Raw genomic sequence first — 19,447 nt, 5'->3', positions numbered from 1 at the left:
TAACGCACCCCAGTATCTCGATCAGTAGAAGAGCGGCTTTCCACTGATCATGGGGTGATTATTTTTTGATGTTATTTACACGAATTGAAGGCCCTCGAAAGGGAATAAAAAAAAATGTGGATCCGGCCCGTCGCACGAAGGACAGGTCTTGAAGTTGAATATTATTATTTCTGGGGAGATTTTTAAATGAAACTCATGAAAAACTTTAACAAATAAATCTATTGGAAAATAAAATTAAAAAATTGGAACTTCTCTACAAATACGTATTCGGTCGAAGACGACCAACAAAAATCTTCAATTTCTTAAACACATGCAAATAAGCGCAAAACAACAAAACATACTTTCATAACCAAAATCTTGGGTTAAAATTCAACTTCCCAACTTAGCGCTCAATAATAAATCAATACTTTCAAATGAATTTTAGAGGAGCTTTCAAAACTCTCGACGAATAAAAATTGGAACTTTCTACCTTTTTCTGCGACTGCTGTTTGTCTGACGCTGCCGATGAAAACTTTTCGACACCAGACTTTACCCGCACTAATCGGCGAATTATTTACACTCAACCGAACTTCCCGCACTTTTCCGTCGCAAACGTTTTTCGCTTTAAGTTTCCCTATCTAAAATTCCAACACAATTTTATATCTGGTCTTACTACGAATCAAAATAGACGATCACTCCTCGAATGCTTCTTTACTGATTTCCGATAAACTGACTTTACTTCAAATTATTTCCAAATTTCTTCAACTACCTAATTCCCGATATTCCGTTTCTACTTGAACAAAATCAACAAAAACAAAGGACTGGACTTTTCTTTATACTGAACTTTTCCAAATATCTATGAGCCGACCGAGTCTCCGATTCTATTCCGTGATCTACCTATACTTTTCTCTTACTTCGTGAAAACCTATTTATTCTAAGTCCCTTTTCTCCTTCTTTAATGACTGACTCTACAATGACTTATAATTTCTCTACTTACCCGTACCGACTCGAAGGGGTATATTTTCGATATTTTTCAGATCACGTCCCCGGACCGACTTGAAGGGGATCACTTTCCTCGGACCGACTGACTAACTTTTTCCGATGTAATTTTTCCCCGGTCTTTCTCTCCCACCCTATGGGTGGTACCAAAACGTCCCAAAATTGAAATCATTGGACGATCATTCTTGCTGAGTTGAAAAATCAGCGTTCCCAAGCTCGGCGGTCACAAGAAAATTTCGGCTACTTCGAATTCTGAGAACTGTTTTCCTCTCAGGGTCTCCAGACTAATAAATCTTTCTTAATCTACATGACTGACCGTTTTCACCCGTTCTGAAGTCCTTATCTCCGGATATTGGAATCAATTACATAGGCCGGCGATCGCCGGTTGCTCTCCGAAAACGTACATTGTATCAATATCTGCAGAATTTCTGACTGAGTGACACTAACTCTTTCAACTCTTATCGAGCTGGTTATTATTTAAATTCCCGCGGCTTAATACCGTCTGATCTCAAGTGCCTCAAAGTATCGTATGTCCAACTAAAAACGCCTCTGCAGCTCGGCTGCAACAATGTATGAATGTTCCAGCGATACCTCGTTTCAATTATCCTAAATTAATTCGAGTTTCTTATTCCGATTTATTACACTATCAACATTTGGCCATCATTTCGCATTTTCTCGACACCAGTTCAGCCCAAATCGGAACTCTGAGGTTCTACACAACATTACGGGCAATAAGTACAACATCAAGATGAACCTGTTTGAAGATCTTGAGATCAGCCGAGAAATGCGGTCCAACAATAGATGCGTGAATACACAAGTGAACCTCAATAACACCTTCACCCGTTGTTCAAGAGGCTACTCCCATGACGTTTTTTAAAATATGATTTTTTAAAATATGACCATTTCATTGCTTTACACGTGTTTCAACGTTTGTTAGTGTGCTATATTGGTTTGTCGTCTGTTTGTTGACACTGTGTGTGTTCATAGATTAAGTTATTGTAGGGTGGCACCACTGATTTGCGTGCCACTTGTTTCATCTGTCATAAGTCACCCTTCATTCGTTTGGAGGTCACTTATCTGTCTTGTCGTCGAATGACGGATGTTTACGTTTGTATTCGTTTGTTCCTTCTGACGAAAACTGTACCCGATTCTAGCGTTTAGTTTTGAAGTTTCAAGTTTTAATTTTAATTTGCATTGACTCTTCCGCATGCCGCCTGTGGTGTTATTCCTGGACGGGTAATTATCAAAATAAATTCTATCTCTTGTAATAATCATAGTTACCCTTCCAGGGAACCCTGATGATGACATATTGTCGAAAGCGCTCGGTTCTTAACTGAAGTTTAATAAACTACACACGGCAGTACTTCGTTTCAATTAATTATATGAGGTATTTCGGAATAATAATGAATATTGGAAATCCTTACTACTATGTTACTATTAAGCTATGTGGCTAAGTTATATATTTTCTATACTATCAGAAAAATAAATCGACTCACCAGTGATATCTGTGGAACCAGCGATCTTATGATCTGGACTCGACACTGAATACACTGAATTTGAACGAATTTCCGCTCTATAACACATACACTTATAGAACTTACAAAAAACTTCGGAAGTTTCGTAGACGGAATCACAAATTCCGCAGCTTCCGATGCATTGACTGCCTTATCCTTAGGCCAAAAACAAGTGGCCTATCCTTTGTTGTGTACACTTGCTATTCACGAAATGTCTGTCAAGTTGAGTGGACAGGTTCTAAATTCAAGAGATATCTTGATGTTGGTACCAACACAGATTCTGACATTCTACCAGAAGCTCGAGAAACATTAGTCTGAATGGCTCCTGAAAGTTCCTGTGGGATATTTCTTGATGACCGGGTTAGTTACAACCAAAACGTTGAGTTAGTAAAAAATGTCTGAGTTTTCTCAATGGAAGTGGAATTAAAGTAATTTCATTAACTTTTGATGGCGCTACTTCAAATTTTTCGATGGCTGATGAGGAATTGCTTTGCATCCCAAAATTGCTTACGAAAAATTTGAGGTGAAATGGAGTTTGGTTTTAACTTTTGTGGATAAGCAAGATATTGAATGTCTGCACGCTGCTACAAAATTAAGCAGAGGCATTTACAATGGATGAGAGAAAAAATGAAAGTTCTATTAGCAACGCAGACACTTAGAAAATGGGTAAGTGATGCAATAGATTTCTTGAGAGATTATCTTGAATGTCCTAAATTTCAAGGATCAGAAGCCGAAATAGTTGAAATCTTTTGGATTATATAAAAAGATATATTCTTGGACTGACATTGCGTTTAATGTGTGATTGTTAATTGTGAATCAACCCCGTTGAGTTTCTATCACAAAAAGTTAAAGAAAAATTGGATTTTTAAGTTTTTTGATTTGCATTGAAAGTTTGGAACAAATGTACAATAAATATACTAAAGAAATTCCTTTGATAACTCCTCACTTACAAACTATTGCCGGTCTATTTAGGCTCTTTGCACACAGACACCGATTTTGGACGGCCGGTATAAAATCGGCCGATATTTTATCGGTAGCAGTTGCGAGCACATTCCCTGGATATTTACCAGCCCAACGAAGTCGACAGGAATGGTCAATGCTTGTGCAAACGTGTATTTAGTCACGTACGCCATTACATCTCGGTATTGACGGCGATGCAGTGGCTGTGGACGGCTGCTCACCGGCATTTTGGACGGCCGATTTTATACCGGTCGTCGTGTGCAAAGAGCCTTAAAGCTCTTCTTTGGATGTGTGGTGTGAGAAGTAAAGTTGAACATAACAGTAACCCCACTGCGAGACAATTTGAGGCGGCAACAGGTTGATTGTCCACTCACAAATATCCACTTCTGATACGGGAAATACTATATCCATCTGGAATCCATCAGTATCCTGACAAGTGGAGTTAGCATCTGTTCATCTGAACGTGCCACCAATGTTGAGGATGATGGACAATATGCTTCAGTAATGTCGACTGTTTTTACAGATATAGAGAAATTTGAACACGCAACTTCAACAACATGAAATCTCACTCGCTATGCAGATTATATCGTTGAATATACCTATATCCGGATATCTTGTTCGCATTCTCGAGAAATTCATTTCATGTAAAAAGTGATCTTTTGGGAAATAATGCCGAAATCTCAATTTTTCAAAAAAAAATTATGGAAGATATATTAGGGCTAGCCAAATGGTTATTGATGTTTTAAAACAAAGGGAAAATTTCATTTGATTTATTACCAGTTCTCATCAGCCAAACGATTCATATTATTTTTTCATACATTTTAGATAATTTCCAATATCATCTTTTTGTTGCAAATTTCATTGATGGACACGCAGATCAGTTGATAAAATCATTTTGAAAAATTACTGTAGTATAAGAATCCATCATGAAACAACTAAATTATTAAATTATATTATTTGAAATTATAGTGCTATTGTGAAAAATTATTGTAAGTTAATGTAATTGCGCATAATACCTAATAATAATAATTGGGATCGCACGGTTCTCACAGACCGGAAAAAAACTCACAATAGACCTGACCTCGTATTGCTGAATAAGGAACAGAGCACTATTCATTGACGTGGATATTCAAAAATACAGAAATTTAGAGGAATAAACCAGGAGACAGTGGAAGCTGAAAGCTGGTTTTTATAAAAGTTCTCCGCCAAGCATCATCAGGTTCGAGTGACGTTTGCAGAAAAGGTGGAGTGTTCTAAGTTTGTATTGTTTACTTTTTTCGTTTTGGGTTCAGAGAAAAACTTGAATATGGTCTAGAGTCCTTAAATCTCCTTGATATTCATTGATTATTTTTATTGTTCGCTAGGTAGAATTTAACCTATAACCTATAAGCGTTTGCATTTAAGTTAATCGTCATCGAAAATCGTGTTTGTAGAGAAGTTTTTGCACCAATGCAACTTCTGTAATTTTCTCGATTAACCGAATGATTTGATTCATCGTCCTCGAAACGCTAATTCTTGACATGATGAAAAATTATAACATCAATGAATTTTTTCAAATTAGCATGATTTTCGCTCACTTGATTATCGCATATTATTAGTGCTTCTTGTTTCGTATTATCCAAGACGCAATACTCTGTTTGCCAAAAAGTTTTATTTTGTCAGAGAATGCTATATACTTCTTTGATATTTGACATCTTTCGATAGAACGCGTTCAATTTTTCAAATCTGGGTACCCTGTTTTAGACCATGAAGTATATTCTCTCCGATGATAAAATTTATCTACAGAAGTAAGATGTATGCCGTCGCGAACTTTTGAATGGAACTTTTTGAGCACTACAGAATTGTAGGTACTTGATCATTTTCCTCTATCTGTAATAGCTTATTCAAAGCCTACAAAAAAAAAAAACGGAATTTCACATTTATAATATTAGTAAGGACATTGAGTATTGAACCCACTTTTAATACTCAATGGTAAGGATGAGCAGTTTGGTATATTTTTTATTTTCAATCTATATGTGGAGATCACCCTATCTGATCGAATCAATTTGAAATTGAAACTTCACGAAAAGAAACCACACGAATTCAATAAATAGATATGTATTTCGATCAACATCGGAAAAATTGTCACAACACATCAGAATACTGGTATATTATCTTGTCTTTCATCAATTATATCATCGTCAAGACACATTAAGAACATAAAGGTGAAATAGAGAGCTGGAGCACTGAGTAAATGCCATACGTCATGTTTGTCATAATAGTCCATTAGAATACATTCTTGATTCCATTGCCTGGACTCGGCCGGTGTGACCTATGAAAGATAAAAGAAAATTATAAATATTCCATACAATCATTGAGTATTGAACCTAATAGTCGATGGAAAACTGTTTATGATGCTGTGACTGTAACAAGAAAATCGAAGAATTACCTCTAATAAACAGTGGTTCTATCCTTTGAAAACATTTTAGGTTGAATACGCATGATCTTTTCGATGTTTCAAACCTTTAATCTTTAATGAAGCAAAATAATCTTCGGGATATATACAGGGTGATTCAGAACTTCTAATATTGGCAGTAAGAATTGTACGGTTTACAGCAAGCAGCATCATAAATAACGAAAATTTATTTTAGTGTCGGTATTCAGCTTCTGGGAAACGTATAAAGGTAGCTGTTGAAATTTCCTCCTACTACAATGCCAAAAATCATCCAGGCTCACCTATAGGTTTAACCAGATTGGTTTATTGAAATTTCGATTTCTTGATCTGTGTTTGAATTTGAAAATTCTGCTCCAATTCATCTGTTTGGACCCCTTAACGATTTTAGACTTTTTAATGTTTAGAAGTAAAAATATCTTAAGAATAGAATTGAAATAACATAAATCTTCAATACATATATACATTCGCAAACAGGAGCTGAAAATTTTCCATGGCACTAGCGAACTAATAATAGGTATAAGTTAGTATATCTACTTCTTTTACTGGCGCACCTGATTGAAGACATGCCTTCTTTTTAGATTATTTTATTATAATATTATTATAATTAATGAAGAATTCGTGCTCAATTCGTTTATCTGGAGCTATACACTTTGCAAATTTACGAGGAAGGTTAAGGAAGGACTCAGATTAGCATCTAATTTTTTCTTTGATATTTAAAGAAATACCTGAGAAAAATTTTAGGAGGACCGTTTCAATAGGAAATTATAATATTGCGTTTTGTCTGTATTCACTTTCAATTTTCAATTTTGATTTCAGAAGTGCTCTCTTATGAACATTCTACGTCATTTTCACAATCCGGCAACACCCATCGAATCAATAATGGTCATGAAAGTTTTCTTATCACCATCGACTTAACAAATATCAAGTTTGGTGGTCCATTTGACAAGGAAAACTATGGACAGTAGAGAGAAGGAGAACGATCGAGACACACTAAAAATGTGTCTCCAAAAACGGGGAACGTAGGGTAGGAGTCGCTGCGATCGCTACGTTTATCGATAAGGGGTGGGGATTTAAGCGTCAATTTGATATGAACAACCTTCATTTTATTTTAGGTTGGGTCATGATTATTTTTCAAATACGTTTCTTCAAATCTATAATGAATATGAATTTTCTGATTTATATGCAATGAAATACAATTCACATTGTTAAGGTGAGTAAGTAATCAACTTTATTCGTTAATAATAATAAATGACGAAATCAATGAAATTCAAAAGAAATCATTGATCCAAAAAAATGATACCTACATAATATGTTCATCATTGTTTATTGAAAACAGGATATGTTAGTTCGTTTCATGTAATCTTCAAAATTATATACATTCGCAGCGAGGAGTGGAACATATAATCAAGAAAACAAAAGGTAGCAATCTCAGATTTATCACTTTTTAGAGTAGATTCTGTTTTCAATACTCAGCTGAAAACTGTTATGCCGGCCACAGACATCGGAATTTTTCATCGGTTCGTACTGCCGCGGTTCGATCCGACGCGACGGTTCGAACCACCGAACTGTTTTGCCCACACACTTCAGTAAATCCTATCAGTTCTTTCTCAGTCGTTCTCTAATTTGAACGTCATGAAGAGGACCACTGCTGAAAGATGTTTTAGCAGTGGCGGCCGCGGTTTCAGTGCTTAATGCCGTCTATGCTTAGGACTCGACTTGTACTACGCTAATGAAAGATAAACGTCGGTTCTGAACGAACACCGGTTCGGACCGACAACCGATGGACCGACGGAGCAAAAATCAAGTGCCGGCAGATTTTGAGACCGACGGATCGACCCGACGGTTTTTCACCACACACATCGGTTTTTGGTGCTTTTGGTCCGACGGTTCGAACTGCGGCAGTACGAACCGATGAAAAATTCCGATGTTTGTGGCCGGCATTATAGACCATATATTATGTTATGCCAACGAAATTCTTCAAGAATATCCACTTCTGTTTAATGGTTAGATATTTTTATTCAGAAGAGGCCGTATATCTTTTTACGGCCGTTTTCAACAAACCTATATACTTACTTACTTTACTTACCTTACTGAAGATAGAAAAACCATCTGATTTCGTTTCTATGACCTATTTGTAGATATATTTTAGAATGGTTACCAATCGTCAGTAACGGCCGTTTTCAATAATCCTATCAATCCATTGTTTCAGTTACTGAAGATAGAAAATGCATATGATTTCGTTTCTATGATCTATTTGTAGATATGTTTTAGAATGGTTACCAATGGTTACCAATCGTCAGTAAGTGAAACGATGGATAGATAGGTTTACTGAAAATGGCCGTTTGTGAAAGGATGCGATTAATAGATAGGTTTATTGAAAATGGCCGTTAATCAGCTCCACTGTTGTCGAATCAACAAAATTACTAGACTTTAATAAAGGCATTCTACGTCACAAGCTCTGGAAAGCTAATGGAAAAGGGTTTCCATAAATATTCTTGAATTCAATTTTGCAGTTTTGGAAATTTGCCCATTTAGTGACAATAAACTGTAATAATCCTCTAAACACTTACTGTCCATAATGTAGCAGCATCAAGGAAGAATATTGTTGCAACTGTCCAAGTAAGGACTCCTAGTACACCATAAACGATAGCTTCTATGCAGATTCTCTCTTTATGGATAATCTAGAATCAAGATAAAAATGATTTCAAATCTCAAATTGGCCGAAATTATAAATAATACGAAATATTGAAGTGAGAAACCATTTCACAGTGAAGAATGAATTGAATATAATGATGCTCATCTGTACAGCATTCGTCGAAAGAATGACAAGAAACGTTAGGTATGATCAGAGACAACTCTGGGTATGATTATTGTCTATCGTCTCAGTCCTACTATAACTACATCATTCGGTGTTTTTGTAGGGATGAAGAGTCGATAAGGGTAAAGGGTTCGAATCCCCTAAGGGTCATGGGTGTTGTGAATATGTGGTGTTAAAATGAACTGCAAAATATTATTCGGAATATAAATGAGAAGATTGATAAATGTATAGGTGATTCATCATGAACGAGGAGTAAAAGTCTTTTTGAATATATTGATCATTATGTCGATGGCCAATGGACATATAGATAAGCCAAGCACATATCAAAGATCGATTAATCAATCAATTATTATACTGTTACTGAGAGTAGGGGAAGGTGGGGTATGACGGGGACCTTAAGGCATTTCTTGAATAAAACCCTTCTTTATAATTGCACAATGTAGGAACTTTTATTAAGAAAATAATCAGTTTTTCTTTTTTCGATAACAATCGGTCAAAACAAAAAAAAAATTATTCTTCTCATTCAAATATCTAATTTAAAAAATAATAAAATCTCACCGTCTTACCCCAACTACAGGGCAAGACGGGGTACCCCCTTGGGTAAGATGGGGTATAGAATATTCAACAGTCTTCATCTTCACATAATGGGCAGATGTGGACAGCTTCATCATCGTTGTCTTCAACTCCTGCACAGCCACAATGCGCCCAATTAGAACAAACCTGGCAAGTGATCCATCCTCCGGTAGACTCGGAATACAAGCCGTGGCAGTATAGATATCCAGTATCTTCTTCTTCTGATGTCTGAGCTTCTTTTTCAGCTTTTTTAGTTTTTCGAGATCTTCTCTTATTTGATTTTTTCATTTTTTTTTCGCTTGAGACATCCGGTTTCGGTTTCCTACTGTTTTGTTTTTCCTCTAATTCTGTTTTATATGGAGAAGCAGTGATAATAGCTGCTTTTGCTCTCCTCCGAACTTCACCTCGTTTTTTTTTTCGGCCATTCGTGGATAAGGCATTAACTGTTTGGGGCTCACCAGATGGAATGCTGCATTATCCAAAGAATCATTTACTGAGGCTTGTTGTACTACATATGAGGTCGTAGCAGATGGATGAGGTAGTGTTTGCTGAAGAATTTATGGTGGTGTAGGTGGCCGATTGAGTATCAGGAAGTGACGAAGTTATTGTTGGTAGAACTGTCAGTGTTCGCTGTGAGATTGCTGCTATCGATAAATATAATTTTGAATGGAATCTAAATCCAAAAAGAATACCAAAGGAGCGGTAAGATGGGGTCCCAACCCCGTCTTGCCCCGAAGTAGGTACCCCATCTTTCCCAAACTGGATTGATAAGGTATATTGTATTTTTTAAGGTTATAAACCAAAGCAAACCGGGACGAATTAATGAGTTAATTATGGTAAAATAAACGAACATTAATGAAAAAATATATCACGCACCTTGTATAACATATATTATGAACAGTCACGCACTTTATACCAGCCAATAATTAGATAAAACCACGTAATTTTAGAAAAACATACTTACCAAGTGGGTCCCTGCACTTCTACGCCTAAATTTTACTAACACTAACTAATACTGATGAATACCGTCAGATGACGTTAAAATAAATTTTCTAGTGGCACTGCATTATCCATTTTGGTAGGGTCCCCATCTTACCTCGCTACCCCGCCTTACCCCACCTTCCCCTAATCAACAAAAATATCGCTTCCATATATAGAAGTGATGTGATTACATTGATGATGACTCGGTAGAATAATGTTGGTCGATTTAGACCTTAACTTTCTGATCAGTATCGATGAATTCCCTGTACCTAAACTGTGTTCATATTTATTGAAAGTAGGTAGTTCTCAACTTCTTCATAACAATATTTTTTCAATAAGTATTTAATAGAAAAGAGAGGATGATTTTCAACCATTGCATATTCAAAAACATTGAATTCTCCCATTTATTTGATTGTAGTAGGAAATATGATTTGATTATTGAGGCTAATGAAGAAATTTTGTCACAAAGATTTGTCATGTCTTTATTTGTTTTTCTCACCTTCATTGATGTATAAAAAATGGCATGGAGAATTGCGTTCGCCATAAGTAGTCCCAACAGGAATGTTCCGAAATCAGTTTGTCCTCTAGAGTATAAATATAAACCCATCCCCATCATACCAATGTTAATAATATTTATCAGGACTAGTATCAGGAATCGAGCTGAAAGTTAAAAGATTAAAGAGCGCTTGTAGCTATTATAGGGGGTAGAGCTCAATCCAATCGAAGTCATTTGTGAATGGTAAACATATTACCTATAAATAATACATACTGTGTTTCATTTCTTGAATAAAAAACGCCATCCCTTTCAGATCTTTCTAATATGAGCGTGCTTTAGTAGGAGTTGAAGCTTTTTCATTAGAAACAATGAAAATTTCATTGCTAAAATTGAAGCAACCGCTCACGATAGCCTTTTCCTTGTGTCGTATGAGAAATGAGCGTATATGTTTCTGTTGTTCAATCTGGATATTTCTTAGATACACATATAATGTTATCACGAATCATGGTAAATGATAATGAAATGGACTATTCATGAATATAATTTCCATAGTTCCCAATAAAAGTATGAAAATACATGTTCGAACATATGGCTCACATAAACTAGAATTTTGGGAAATAAAATTGATGGTTTAGAAGAATTTTGAAAATTTACTTTCTTGGCTAGTTGGTAAGACTGGCGTGTGATAGTTGGGACATCCTATATTCCTATTGCTATTAGTCATTAGAAGGTACTAACCTTTTTTTACTGGTGAAAACGTTTCTCGTCCAAAACCATTTTTGGAAAGATCGTCCCTGAACTTATAAAGACCCTGGAGAACAAAGCTCAAAAAATAGATTTTGAATGATATGTAGAAACATAGTATACTATAGCCGATCACAAATATGATCCATACGCTCAGACTTCCAGTCAAAATACCGATGGTTGCTGAAAAAAATCATTAATATTTAGTGCGGAAATGATTGATGACCAGTATTTTGAACGTGAAATAATAACTGTTTTCATTTCGATTGAAGTTAACAATAGTTATTTGTGCAACCAGTTGGGAAACGCATTATTTTTCGTAATGAATGATAATGTTTCTCAACGTGTTTTACAAAACATTTTTCTAGTTTTGAATAGGAATATGAATTTAAATTAAGTACCAAAAACGTCTTTGATAGCTTCCCTCGGAGATTCCTTTGAAATAGTCTAGTAACCGAAATTATTCAATTTTTCACTCCGTTACTATGAAAGCAAGTATCGTTTCCAAATATTATGGAGTAGAAAGATAGGAAACGAAGCAACTAAAGTGATGTGAGCGCCATCTGTGTTTCAAATGTATTTTTAAGGCCCTCAGACTGGTTAAAATATCAATTCGAGGGACATTTACAGAAACATGAAATTTTCTGAGATTTCAGATAGCCATTTTGATCAAAGAGGCTTTGATTCTCATACCGCCTTTTGTATAATTTTATGGTGAAAACCTCAAAATATCGTTCGAAAATATTATATGGTGAAGAACTGTGGATCAAATAAAACGAATTTTACTAAGGAAATTGGGAAAGTAAGTATTAAAACTGGTAACATGTGACTCGGTCATTCATTAATTTTTATTTTCAGATGAAATTTTCAGGGCGCAAAGGCCTGCAAACATTACTGATTACAACATGTGCAATGAATATTTCACTTCAATTCAATTGAGAACTGTTCATCCACGTGAATTGTATGCAGGAAGCATCCCTTGCCTAAAGGGCCCATTTAGGTTAAATTATGACTTTTATACGTCCATTCAAAGATTCTCACTTGCCTTCAATATATTCAGAAATGCAAAAGTTTTATGGATTTCGATTTGTAAATCGGATGACTGTCAAATTGTTGTTTGAAAGTCAAAGTTTTATGAAACCTTCTGTGAGTGTTTTGTTCATTCATTAATCAATGTATATTGGGTCATAAAGAGACCATACCTTGAAGAAATCATAAAAAAGCACGAAGAAATAATACTGACGGGCTTGAATACAGGTCTTGTGAATTTTTTTTAATTGTGCTTCTGAAAATTTTGTGAATAATATGTAAGAAACGGAAATGTGTATCCTATGACGGTAAATTGAATATTGGTTTATTATGATATATTATAATATAAATTATAATAATAATATAATATAATAATAATATAATATAATAATAATATAATATAATATAATAATATAATTATAATATAATAATATAAATAGTATAAATTCAACTTATTCTATTAATTCAAAACTTTTTGCACAGAAAAAACACCTTTGACGTACCTATAGCAGATAACCATATACTCTATAGTGTCCTAGTCAAAGCTGTATTCGTTGTCCATATTTTTGTAAATTTTTTATAGATTGCAGATAGAAATTTATCACATCCCACAGCGTATTCTATTGGAATCAATATTCCAAACAATGTTCAGATGAAAACAAAGATCCTGGTCACGAAACAAAACCATCCTTCTGTTTTGTCGCTCAGGGTATTTGTTTTCTGGTTTCAACAAAGTCAATATTGAAATTCAATGCAAGGAATAGAATTCGAATATCGCGCTCCTCAATTATAAAACAGAAACTGTTATTAAACAGTTTTTTTGTATTGACAATACGTTTTCAGCGCCATATCATTGTCAAATGTGTTTTCACTGGCCAAAATGTAGTCGGTTTTTAGTACTAGCGATATGAGGATATGAGGATCTTTCTACTCTATAATCTTTGATCGTTTCATCATCAGTTGCGAAATATTTTACTTTGCGTAACTGGTTGCGAAGAGTAAAACATTTCAAAACGTCAATGAGTTTTGAAAAGTGTCACTTCATTTGTCAAAATTATAGAAAAAATTTTTGATTTCCATTTGGTTTTGAATAACACAATCACTGATGATTTTAATTTTATGTGGGTACAGGCACAGCCTGGAGGAGAGGATACCAATAAATTCTATTCAACTTTATTTATTTGTTTTCATTCATCTTCAAAAATTTTTGGTTCCCTTATAAGTTGAACATCCGAGAATCTTAGGTATGTTATGCCTGCTTCAAGAAATATTGACATCGTTGTGGGCCTTGAAAGTCTAGAAGCAGCTTGATGTCTAGTTAGAAGATATAACTGCGTAATTTCTGTGATTTCATCATGGAAATAAAATATAGGGTTGGGCGTGAATCTGGAATAAAATAAATATTTCTTCAACCAAAAACACTCGATTCGGGAATATCAGTCGATTTTATCTTGATAGCCTGAAGGTAACCAGGATTTTTTCCTGGGAGGGCTGGAAAGCTCAATATATTTAGTTTTATGTGGTCTAAAATTTAGTCGATTTCATTATCTTGATGAAGATCTATAGCCTTAATTGGCAATTAATACAATAAGAATTAAATTCAGATGCATACCACCCGCTGATATGAATATTAACAAGTGTTACAATCCGATCTTGACTTTTCCATCGTCAATATAACTGAATGGAGAACGTTCCACCGAAGAAAAGCAGATGCTGACCATGGTTTTGGTCTCATTTGAACTCGTCAGAGCAACACAGCTTGTTCAATGAGAGTCCATCAATTCCAAACGTTATTCCATCGGAGAAGATGCTGTGTTGCTCTGACGAGGTCCAATTAAACTAAAACCATGGTCAGCATCTGCTTCTCTTCGGTGGAACGTTCTCTATTCAGTTATCCTGACAATGGCAAATTGGCTAGTTCAATTCGGATGATAACACATTTTGATATTCTTATCAGCGGGTGGTAATGATCTGATTTTAATTATATTTGTATTCATTGTCAATTATGGCGTTAGCACTTCATTAATGAAAATAATATTCAAAAGCATTGTGAAAAGAATAATATCATCGCCACTCAACAGAAAGGATACAACAGCCGAGGATGTTGCTGGTTGAAAAAGTATCAATTTAATTGATTTGGAAGACCTTTTTCTCTTCTAATTCCAACGAAACGAGAAGAAAAACAAAGATTTAGCTGAGTTTCCATTTTTCATGAGCTTTATAACTAGCCACATATTGTATATATGTTTCCGTTTCAAAAATGAGGTTTGAATGGAGTTGCGGCTTAGGGGTGAAAGAAAAATACTCAATGAAATTGACGATAACAAAATCAATCGTTTCACCTTTTTCATTTCGAGGTATTGGTTGAAGAAATATTTTATTCAATTCAAACCTGAATATATGTAAAGCAAGTGAAATATTTCAACTCAAGAAGATATGGAATAACTGAAATTAAGAATTTATCGGTCAGCATTCGAATTAAATACAAAATATCTTCGGTCAGTACTTTTCAGTCAGTGTTATTTCCAATATCTTGATTTTGCTTAAGATCTTACTTAATGGGCTATTACCAACTTTCACTTCGTTTTTCCACAGTTAACTGAGATGCCAATAATAATTGGTTCTATTGTGCGACATAAAACGAAAGTATTCTTTTTTCATTCTCTGAAATTTGAACTTGCTTTTTGCAACCAACTTATGGCATTTCTCTTAGACAATGTGATTTTGGACAATCACGGATCCAACACGAATAACTCCGACATAAATCAACACAAACAGGGTACAAAGTGTAAATTAAGGAGGGTTTTTGGTATGAAATTTTTTGGAAAACCATCTCTCGTCAAAGTTACAACCTTGGTAAATGAAATTACACATGTTGGAATTTTTTCAACCCTGAAGTTTGCTCAGAAAGGGATGAAATAGTAAATTTTGGACCTGGGAGAATTTGCAGAGATGCTAAAAATTAATAAGAAAACTAGTAAATCAATCAAGATTGCGAATAAAAAGTTAACAAAACGTTGCACGGCGCACTGGCGCAGTTCTATGAAAAAACTAATTCGGTGATTCTGCGCTCTTGCTTCACCCAAATGAACCCTTCTTTCATACATTTCATAGTCGAGATATACGCACTGCGCACACTTAACCTCTGCGCACAGTTACCCCGAATGACTCTACACGTTTATTAGCTTTTGTTTCGGAAATCAAAATCTCCTTATTTCGAAAATATGTCCCCAGTTTAGGACGCTCCTAGCCTAGGAAACCATAATCTCAGGGTACAAAACTTTTTCTTGACCTTACATTACAAAACTAGTACAAAACTTTGACGTATAGAAAATTTGCTATTTCAAAAGTGGAGGGTGAGCATGTCTACAGCCACCCTAAACTGAAATCCTTATTTTCGTAATTTTTATTTGGAGTACAAAACTTTTCAACGGTTCATTTCGGTACAAAACTAGTACAAAACGTTAGCGTGAAGATAAGTAAAAAATTCAAAGTTGGGTAGGCTGAAAACATGGACCTTATTCGAAGTTATACTCACCTAGAAAAATTCCAAATCCTAAAACTGAGAATGTTCCATAGGCGCTTGCATTCAAGTCAGGGTGGCGATTCTGATATAATTTGATCATGCATAGCACAGCCATTACATACATAAAACTAGTATCTGAAAAATACACCCCATAAAGATTTTTAATTAAACTTCCGATATAAACTGAGCAGCAAATGTAGTGGGACACCTAAAAAGTTGCCTAAGTTTGACTATACTTTGGTGATTTTCAATCCGAGATACAAAGTATTGTCCTTTTTCTGTATGTCAGTGCGGCAAAGAATTTTTGTTTCAATTCCTTCTCATTATACAGGGTGTGAATGCAGAACAGCTTTCCGTTTAATTTTTTTTTTTCAGAAATATAGCTGTGAATTTCAATCTTTCTTCACAATGTAGTTCAACAAAACTGTAGAAAATTTCATTTTATGCTGAGGGAACAATTCACTCAGTATAAAAAAAAAATTGTAAGGCTCTCTGTCAACTCAACCATTCCCAAATCCCCAAAGGAACGAAAATTTTTGGCTTCCTTACACCCTGTACAACAAAAAGAGATAGAAAAAAATTACCCTGTGCCAGTGGCATACAGGCGAAGGAAAAGGGTTTGAATTCTGCTTTTTATGTGTCCCACGTCCCACTTCATTTGATGCTCAGTTTATTTTGGTCAAACATTTTTTAGTCGTTCGCTTTTCAGGATGAAATCACACGAACAAAGGTTGATTGAAAATATATTGTTTGAAAAAAATAAGATAATTGGATAATTCCTTTCATTTAAATTTATTTCGGACATCAAGTTTTAATTTCTCTATCTGTTTTTTTATGTAGAATGCTGAATGGGTTTTCAAAAAAAGGTTTTTCATTTAATCAGGGTTTTATAGAAAGCCCTTATTTCAAATGGGTACTTTATTTTTTTAATGATTTTTTTCTTTTTCCTGAAATTTCTGAATATTTTTATATGACATACCGCACCCATGTGTTCCGATAATGCTGATAGTAGAGCCCAAAGTAATGCGACATCGAAGCGCGTGACACTTGACAGTAACAATAATCTTAACCTGCTGCTGACTTTCGAAACAAATCAGGTAAATTACAAAGAATAATGGTAGTACTGGAACTGTAAGACCATTTTAGCATCATCAGTAACTAAGTCTTAGCTTCTAACATGAAAATTGACTCGAAATCATTCAATAGAATCCATGGGACTAATTTAATTGCACAGTACTATTCAGGAATATTGACAAAATAAATAGAAAAGAAAACACTTATAGAATAATTGATATTTTTATGGTAACAAATCATCAAGTAAAACGGAGAGAGAATTCCCAAGTGCTATTTATTTCTTCACTAGAAAGAAACTTACCAAATTGATAGTTCGATTGACTAGGGCATATATGATAGCATGCAGAAAGCAACCCCTCTATAATCATTGCCACTCCCATGGCATAAAATAGTCCATAATGGACTGGAATACCAACATCCTAGAAAAAAGAGAAAGTTGGTAAAAAGACGTCAGTGGAGGGAATCCGAAACTCACAAATCGGAAAGGCAAAACCTGTTGTCTGTGGAAGGTTGCAAATAAAAAGAGTACCCCCATGAAAATATAACCAATATTGGAAAAAATATGATTGAAATCACTGAAACTGAATAGTGGATGGGCACAAAGGAAATTGTAATAACAGAGATCTTCGTCCCCTGTGTAGTTCAGCATCTGAAAATAAAATAGTATGTCATTATACAGGAATAAGAAGTAGTTTGCAGCATAGGTAGTGTGATAAATGAAGAAATTATAGCTCAGTAAATGAAAATAATTTATGAAGGCAAGCATTTGAAAATATTGGAAACTATGAGAGAATAGAATGAGACGAACTAATCGAAATGGAGAAAGAGAACTAAGCATCCCTTAATTCTCTGGAAATTTTTGGGATCAATTATGTTTATCATAATAATTCTTTTTAGTCAGCAAAGAAGATGGCTCGATGATATTGAACAACATGTAGGAAGGGGGTAGTTTCATATAGGTAGCACAAGACAGATACATGGAGCAGCATGTGAGAGGCCTATTTCCAGGAGTGGACGATAGAGGTCTGACTAAGAAGAAGAAGAAGAATGATATTAACCTCTATTTGATAGGAAAATCTTCAGCATTCAAGACTGGGGTATTATTCAACAAAAACTGATGTTCTTAGCATGTTTCTTAGCAAATATAGGTTTCTCATGTAAACGTTATAAAATATAGTCCATTCAAGAATGATTAACATCTCGGGTGGCTATGGAAATTCGAATTAATTTGTTAATAGCCATAAGTTAAGATTTTGTGTTAAGGAATTCAGTTTGGTATTGTGAATAAACAATGACATAGACCGACGATAATTCGAATTTTTGTACTGCTGTTTATGTTTTTAATTCAATCGAAAAAATTGGAAACATAATTGTATCAATATCGAATTCTGATTTATATTTCTGAATTTGAATATTTCTTCTTTTCAAATACTTTACTAAGTTATATTTATATATATTTCAGTTCTGTGATTGAAATTATGGAAGATCTTTTATTTAAATGCTGTTTGTGGACTTTTAAGGCATTCTGGGATGTCGATCATCCATGAATGGTCTTTATCTACTCAGTTTAGATTTGAGGATCTGATGAAATATCAGGAACAACTGTGGTGACACATAACCTGGAATAAAATATAGGAGCAGTTCTTTTAAACTTGACGCTTAAATTCCCGGACTATCTGTAACAATTTAGAGGCATTTACAAAAATCGGGATTGTGACAGTTTGCAATACAAAAGAATTCAAAGAATTAATTATACACAATGTTCATACGATGATGTTTTGGAAAGATGATGATAGTTATCACTTCAATATTAACATGCTGAATCTACTGAATGGATATATTAGATATATTAGAGTAAAAAATGATATTGGAATTGTTTTAAATCTAAGATAATTTGACTTTTTACCCTTTGATAAGCGATTACAAGCTGGACCACTGGAATACTGTAGAATATGGCAATACTAATAATATGCCATAAATAATTGAAAGACCTTATTTTATCCTTCAGAGGATACTTCGTTAAAACTTTCACGTTTAAATCAGGCTTTTCTAAGACATACACTATATCCATGGAACTTCTTGGCAGAGCGTCATCGACAACATCTTCGTCCAATGCTGAAATTTTATTTTATTATATGATTGTTGTTCTGTTACCTTCAAAATCAAAAAATAATTAGGAATAGAACTCCATGATTGTAATTAGTTATTATAGTTAGGTAATATAAGTATGCCCGTAGATCGAACTTTTCGGGCTGATTAGCTTCGTGAGTCGGGCCTTCGGCCCTTGCGGTTCGCCTCGAACGTGACTTGGGGCGGTTTC

The 19,447-nt window shown here is 34.7% G+C and overlaps 1 protein-coding gene across 3 annotated transcripts in view; it reads right to left on the bottom strand.

The window, feature by feature from the left end:
* Positions 1-5,533: 5,533 nt before the first annotated feature.
* The window catches only part of LOC123313639 (SID1 transmembrane family member 1-like), a 35,576-nt gene continuing 21,662 nt past the window's right edge, over positions 5,534-19,447 (bottom strand). For all 3 annotated transcript variants that reach the window (XM_044898605.1, XM_044898604.1, XM_044898606.1), the window contains 8 exons: positions 19,034-19,242; positions 17,603-17,776; positions 17,429-17,546; positions 16,066-16,188; positions 11,493-11,681; positions 10,758-10,918; positions 8,457-8,567; positions 5,534-5,763 (listed from right to left, as the gene is read on the bottom strand). In XM_044898605.1, the coding sequence (XP_044754540.1) occupies positions 5,587-5,763; positions 8,457-8,567; positions 10,758-10,918; positions 11,493-11,681; positions 16,066-16,188; positions 17,429-17,546; positions 17,603-17,776; positions 19,034-19,242 (1,262 nt within the window). In that variant the 3' untranslated portion in view covers positions 5,534-5,586. The remainder of the gene's footprint in view (positions 5,764-8,456; positions 8,568-10,757; positions 10,919-11,492; positions 11,682-16,065; positions 16,189-17,428; positions 17,547-17,602; positions 17,777-19,033; positions 19,243-19,447) is intronic.

This window comes from Coccinella septempunctata, chromosome 5 (genome assembly GCF_907165205.1).
Source record: "Coccinella septempunctata chromosome 5, icCocSept1.1, whole genome shotgun sequence".
Classification (NCBI taxonomy): domain Eukaryota; kingdom Metazoa; phylum Arthropoda; class Insecta; order Coleoptera; family Coccinellidae; genus Coccinella; species Coccinella septempunctata.
Note: the sequence above shows the minus strand (reverse complement) of the source record. Positions and strands in the feature narration are given on the sequence as shown.